Raw genomic sequence first — 7,181 nt, 5'->3', positions numbered from 1 at the left:
AACTTTATCCTTTTGAATGTCTAGCATTGATTGTTTTAAAGCTTCCATATCCTTTTCGGTTTTCTCAACTTTTGATTCAAGATATGAAAAGATTTTCTTATTTGAGGCCAAAAGTTTGAAAGCTTTAATTGCATCTCTATGTAATTCTTCAAAAGCAAGTTTTAGTTGAGAATGAGATACCTTATCTATGAGTTCAGGTTTAAGATGACTTACAGCTTTCTTTTTCTTGTGTTGATGAGCCATAAGGCATAAGTTTGCTGATTCTTCTTCATCGCTTGATGAGTTTTCACTAGATGAATCACTTTCCCATGCTATGTAGGCTCTCTTAGATTTGTTATGACCTTTGCTTTGGTTCTTCTCTTTTTCTTTCTTAAGGTATGGACAATCCAGTTTGTAGTGACCGGCTTTCCCACAATTAAAGCAAGGGCCTTTGATTTTTCCTTTGTTGTCGTCATCTTGTTTGAACTTGTTTGATTGCTTTCTATAGTTGATCAAGCCTTTGTCAGAATGTTTTGCTCCATTTTTCTTTAGATATTTGTTGTATCTTCGCACAAACAGTCTCATTTCCTCATCATCGGAGTCTTCGTCATCACTTGTATCACTATCCTCTAGCTCTTGTCTTGAGGTCTTGGAGCTTGAAGCTTTTAGAGCTATTGACTTCTTCTCTACCTCTTTCTCCATGTTCTTTTCTTTCTTTGCCCTTTTCTCATGCATGTCAAGGCATTTAAGGTGTTGTTCATGTTCCTCTAGTTTACCAAAGAGAGTGGTAATGTCTAAGGTGTTTAGATCATTTGCTTCCTTTATTGCTGTAACCTTGGGTTGCCATTCCCTGTTCAAGCATCTTAAGATTTTGTTAGTAGCAACTGCATTGGAAACAGGTCTATCAAGATAATTTAACCGATTTTTCAGGTGAACGAATCTCTTCTGCATGTTTTCGATGGATTCACCATCTTCCATGTGGAAGAGTTCGAACTCATGAGTTAACGTATTGATCCTAGCTAGTTTGACATCATCCGTTCCCTCGTGGGCAACTTGCAATGTGTCCCACATAGCTTTAGCGGATCTACAATGGGAAACGCGATAGTATTCATCAACTCCTATAGCTGAGATTAGAATGTTTCTCGCTTTCCAATCGTATGCATATCTCTTTTCATCTTCAGCATCCCAAGTATTTTCTGGTTTTGGAACAACTGCACCAGCTGCATTTGTCATGGTGATCTGAAAGGGACCATTGACAATAGTTGTCCAGATGTTCCTATCAATTGCATTGATGTGGACACACATACAATCCTTCCAATAGCCATAGTTTTCACCGTTGAAAACTGGAGCTCTATTGTGAGCCCCTTTAGGTCCGGAAGCCATCTTTCCAATAAGTGTTTCACGTAGCATGGAATAAACCAAGCTCTTGATGCCACGTGTTAGACGCTGGCCTGAGGATCTAGAGGGGGGTGAATAGATCTCACAGAGTTTTTCGGAATTATTTCGAACTAAAGCGAAAGCGGTTCTGAATCGACTTGCGTCTATTCCGGACCGTTATTGCAAGGGTCGTATATGTGACAAAACCACAAGATAATTGAGATTAATGATGAAGTGATATGTTATCGAATCAATATGTTTCACAGCTGAAAATCAATTATCTTCTAAATTGACAAACTTTGGTTTGCAATGCAGTAATAGTGGAATAAGCAAAACGACAAACACTTGGTGATAATGTTCAAATTTGATGATGATTCAAGATGTGGTGAATTGTGATGTTTATGCAGAACTTTAATTCACAATTTTAACACTTGAATCGTTAATCAATTTTGCAATTATGACCAAATATGAACAGAACGTAAATGAAAAGATAAAAGTGACAAGAACACGATATTTGTTCAGGCAGTTCGTCAATCGTCCTCGCTACGACTACGTCTGCCCCCAATTCCAAATTGAAATTGGGAAATCTTCCATTAATGTTGAAAGTAGTATATACAAAGAAGAAAACAAAGTGATAAACAATAAACCGAATTTGTCGATCCTTTGAATCTTCTTCCCCCTTAATCTTGAGTCAGATCAAGGTGATCCAAGAGCTTCACTTGATCCCTTTTCTGCAGTGTCTTGAATTGCCTTGAACCCTTGTTCTTCAATCTTCACACTCAGATGGATCCTCGATGAAACCTCTTGATAAAAACCCTCCAAGAAACACCTATCTTGGAGGACAAAACCCTCGGATTTTATTCACCAAAAACCCCACAAATCTTCACCCACTAGGAATCTTCAATTCCGTTCCATGGACGTTATCGAACTCGATCACTAACCCTCAACGCAAGAATGATTATGTGTAATTGTGTTGGAGATGACGAAGAACGAAGATGAGAAGCCTTTGTGTATCTTTCAGTCGTTGGTGTTGTTTTCAATAATTGAACCTTGGACAATATATATGAGAGCTTTTCAGTTGATGCAGAGAAAACCAGAAATTTTGGCAGTTTTGATCAGATAGGTCGACCTAATTTAGGGCTGGGTCGACCTAACAGAGCTGCATATCCTTTGGAAGTCAGTTTTGATCAGATAGGTCGACCTAATTTAGGGCTGGGTCGACCTAACAGAGCTGCATATCCTTTGGATGTCATTTGTTCCCAGTTAGGTCGACCTGTCAAAGAAGTAGGTCGACCAGAATCCACTTCAGATGCGTTTTGGGGAAATTTTCTCAGATTAGGTCGACCTAGTTGTTGTGTAGGTCGACCTAGCAGAATGATATGTAAATTTCTTCATTTTAGGTCGACCTGTGTTGGGAGTAGGTCGACCTGACTGCTGATTTTCTGAGTTCCTCTTATTTTGCTTGTGTTGAATCGACCTGTATGCATAGTATGTCGACCTGCTCTGTTATGAGTGACCAAAGCTTCCTTTTCTTTGAGTTCTTCTGCTTGTACCTTGTTGCTTGTATGCTTGTTGAGTTTGCCATGAATCAAAAACATCTTTGTGAGTGTGATCTTGTATTCACACACCAAACATGTCTTAAATCTAAATCTAAAGTGGTTATACATCGTGTTAGTGTTAGTATATAGAGTGTTTTACTATATTCTTTCTATATTCTGTCTATTCATTTTCCTTATACTAGACATAGTTTTATAACATTAGCCAATCCTTTTGTGCCACGTCAATTTTGGAAGTTAGCTTAGCTATCACACAATAGAGATAAGGTTATACTACTTGTATATATTCATCTCATGTAAACTATTTCCAACTAATGAAGAATTTACAGTTTCACATTAACAACTTTCTGTTACACTCTCTTCACAGTCAGTTGCAAATTCTGTTTCTTCTTCATGGATTATGAGATGGTCGGAAAAAAAAGGAGCGAGGGACGATAACGCCTTTTGGGAATTAACATCTTTTCTGTTATGGTTTTTTCTTTCTTTTGATTCGGAAATGACACGCACAATTCTTTACGCGAAATTTAGAAGAAAAGGCAGCCTTCCTTGGGGGGAGTGTTTCCTAGCCACACGAACTTTTAATTTGTCCTAAATTAGTAGGAAGGGGAAAAAGATCTCAATCTACCCTAAGTTGATCTAGCTGTGGGAATTTCACCTAATAGAGATTTCTGAGGTCCGGGAGGCTGGTTATACTAAGGGAAGGTATTAGTACCCTAAGTATCCGTAGTACTCTACGACAACCTTTTCTACATTTCTTTGATTGATTTTATGTTTGTTTGTTGCTTGATTATTGAGAAAGTTTCTCCTTTGTATTGGAGAGGAAATGAACTGAAGATTGACATATGAACTGAATGTTTTTGATGTTTTGTTTGCTCGAAAAGATTCCTTGTGAACCTTTTGCCTACATATCCCTAATGGAAGTCAGAGCTTTCGTAGTTCGGGGAACTAATTAGGGAAATTGGTTGAATTTGAAGGTGCCTTGTTTAAAGCTCAAGGTTGAAGCTTGAATGATCTCTGTTTACAGGAAAAACGCATGCAGTCATCTTTACAAAGAGATATTTCTACTATTCCACCACAAACATTTGAAGTGACAGGTTCATTTCAAAAGAGAATGGACCTCAATTGGATGAAGCAAGTATGCCAGTCACAGTCTCTTGAATGAAAGAACAATTCTCAACCAGTTTAGGTAAAGGAAACAAGTCTTGGTGTGTGTTCCTCGGAGCATGCCTTTTAAAATCCTAAATGGGAGAATGTATTGAAGTTGAACTGAAAATGTTTGTATGATTGAATATGGAAAAATAGGAGAAACGTCTCTTCGTAGAGATAAATCACATCTATCTATTGTATAAGAGATTTGGATTTGACTGGCTTGCAGAAGGCCCAAACTTGAGGCTTAAACTGAGAGTTTGAGACTGACTCTAAGGGGATGATTCCACTGCTAGAGATGACTCCACTGGGGATGTTTTGATTTAAGAAAATGTGTGTTATGTACTAATCCCAAAATTGTGGTTGACTCTTTGAGGATGCTCTCACTACGCCAAACAAGGAAAAAGACAGCGCTTTTTTTGGCTTTAGGCAGCGCTTTAAAGCGCTGTCTATTCCCCCGCTGCCGTAGGTAAAGGCAACACTTGTTTTCACCTTGAAAGCGCTGCTAAAGGCACCCTTTAGCCAGCACTTTTACCTATAAAGCGCTGCTAAAGGCCCCCTTTAGACAACACTTTTCTATTAAAAGCGCTAAGCGCTGCTAACGGCCCCCTTTAGACAGCGCTTTTCTGAAACAATGTTTAAGAAAAAGCCTCTTAAAAGCGCTGCTAAAGACCCACTTTAGCCAGCGCTTTTGTCTTAAAAGCGCTGTTAAGGCCCTCTTTAGGCAGCGCTTTTCTGAACAAAATTTTAAAGAGCTTTTAGGCAGCGCTTCTCTTTTAAAGCGCTGTCTAATGCCCACGAAATTTTAAAATGTATCTATTTAAAAAAGGCTTGCCCCAGGTTTTCACCATATTTTGCACCTGTATATACCATTACAAATTTCACATATAAACATCAAACCCAACACCATATAAACAACCACAAAAAAATCTATTTTTCAGAGCTAAGATGCTAAGATTATATATATATATATATATATATATATACTAATAAACTTTGTATTTTTTATATGCTAAGATGCTAAGAATATATATATATACTAATAAACAACAACAAAATTACATCCAAATCAATGAAAACAATTGCATCATCCAAAACATTGTTATTTTTTACACAAGTCAAAAGGATGCTAAATATCTACTTTTTTTTCTTGCCAGCAACTGTAACCTTTTTACCCTTCAATGTCCTGCAATTGCATCAAACCATTACAATCACAAAACAGAATAAAAGAAAACCAAAAACAAAATAATATAAAGGTGAAAACGAATATGGAGATAAGCACAGAAACAATAAAATGTATGTAAGAGAATCAGGTGATTCTGATATTATTCTCCATGTTTTTATTTTAATTAGCCATTTGATTTGTACTTATTTTAGTCCAATAAAAGTATCAAACCATATGAGACTGCAGCAATAAACATTTAAGTAGTTTCCCCATTACTTTAAATGGCACTATTAGCTCTAGGTTTTACGATCTAGAGATTCCTCTTCATCCTTCCTTATGCAACAAACAATATAACTTGCAACGACACACAAGGAGTGGTTAATATTTTATATCGATAGTATCAAACCATATGAGTATAGATGAGTTAGTTAGTGACAGCTGTCTATTGTAATAGACAGGTATAAAGAAGAGAGTCAGTTAGTGAGAGCTGCCCGTTGTAACTGACAGCTATCCATTGTTAGTGCAGGATAAGAGAAAGATATAAAAGCTTCTCTTCATTTAATAGTAGCACAATACAGATTCACAATAATCAAATCAATAGCCTCCCTCCCTCCCTCCCACCCATTCTAATATCTAAAAACTTATTCGTGCAAACAGAGCCAAATGTTTTAGAAATTCAGGGCTAGAAAATATTGAAATAATCTATTCCAAATAACTTTGGTCATTGGTAAATGAAAGCATAAATGACAGTAATCTCCTACATTATTTGACCTTGAGAAAGAGTAAATGAAAGGAAAAAAAAGCATCAAGTACTAGTGAATCAACTTTGAAGAAAAATATTTCATTCCACTGGACTAACTCAAGATCGGAAGGAAACAATTGATTTTCCCTTCTCCCACATGTGCGCGCACTCTGTTGATGAAGCAGTGCATCATTAGGAAGACTTGGATTAGGAGAAAGCCGGACAACCACCACATATTGCTGAGAATCTGAGCCTCCAACTCGAGGAAACTGCATTAGAAATATGAAAATTCCATAGGCAATTGCATAGAGTATTGCAAAATTGATAGGGTTAGTAAATCTGAACACTGAGACTGCCAAAATCAAATATAAATTGTAAGCCACAAAAGAACAAAACGATACCTGTGCTTCTGCTATGATGATCGTCACCATTGTTCTTATATTTTTACAAAGTTCACCCCTCAAATGAGATTCTAGCATATCTTTGGATACAAGTACTTTCACGGCCTTCATATCTCCAGATGGCATCATAATTATATTTTGCAGTCCACTGGCTTCCGTAGCACGTATAAATATATCCTGACCAAGTTTGTTTTGGGGGATTATGTAATAATTTCTCTTGTGGATTGCGTCAATCGTAGAGTTACCACCATATGTTGGAGAAAAATGCATCCTATTAGATATCACCAACCACCATAAAAATAGGGAAGCAGGTAATCATGTTAACACAAGGTAAAAAAAGTATTAAACAAACTATAATGACAGAATCCAATGCAGCTTAAATGAGAGAGGGTAAATAAAATTTACTCGATTTTGATGAACATGGCTAAGGTTGTTCCAGCTTGCATAAGCTTGAATGATCATATTAACATTAGAAACTGAAACATTTAAATTCAGATCTCGAGTTGATGTCAGACGTAATTGAGAATTGGCACCTGGGGCGTTGAGATCATATTGGTACCTAAGAGCAGTTGTAATTAGAAACTACAACTGAGAAATATAATTTTTAAACAAGCAGGCAAGCACAACATTTAAAAATTAAAAATTGCTCTGAAGTTATTGAAATAATAATATTCTTGTAGATTTCTAATTGGGAGGGGAATAATTTGGAAGAGAGGTAAAATCCCTTATTGGAATTTGGTCTGTTATTATAATAAAGAAGGAAGAACTCCGGCAATTGTAGATAAAAATATTGCAGAACTTCAAAGGTTTGCTCT

The 7,181-nt window shown here is 36.7% G+C and overlaps 1 protein-coding gene across 1 annotated transcript; it reads right to left on the bottom strand.

Annotated features, from left to right (window-relative positions):
* Window positions 1-5,229: 5,229 nt before the first annotated feature.
* On the bottom strand, window positions 5,230-6,636 carry LOC131659041 (uncharacterized). Its single transcript, XM_058928285.1, has 3 exons — window positions 6,367-6,636; window positions 6,037-6,234; window positions 5,230-5,244 (listed from the first exon to the last, which is right to left on the bottom strand). Exons 1-3 carry the CDS (start codon window positions 6,634-6,636, stop codon window positions 5,230-5,232), a joined length of 483 nt encoding a protein of 160 aa, XP_058784268.1.
* Window positions 6,637-7,181: the final 545 nt, after the last annotated feature.

The sequence above is a fragment of the Vicia villosa genome, linkage group LG3 (genome assembly GCF_029867415.1).
Source record: "Vicia villosa cultivar HV-30 ecotype Madison, WI linkage group LG3, Vvil1.0, whole genome shotgun sequence".
NCBI lineage: Eukaryota > Viridiplantae > Streptophyta > Magnoliopsida > Fabales > Fabaceae > Vicia > Vicia villosa.
The sequence above is the reverse complement of the archived record's forward strand: the minus strand, read 5'-3'. Positions and strand labels throughout refer to the sequence as shown.

What these genes read in the sequence shown, in the direction of transcription:
- LOC131659041 (XM_058928285.1), bottom strand. Translation starts at nt 6,636, where the DNA reads ATGCATTTTTCTCCAACATATGGTGGTAACTCTACGATTGACGCAATC. An exon ending in TCATCATAGCAGAAGCACAG is followed by an intron (nt 6,235 to 6,366) that starts GTATCGTTTTGT and finishes TTTCTAATGCAG; the next exon opens with TTTCCTCGAGTTGGAGGCTC.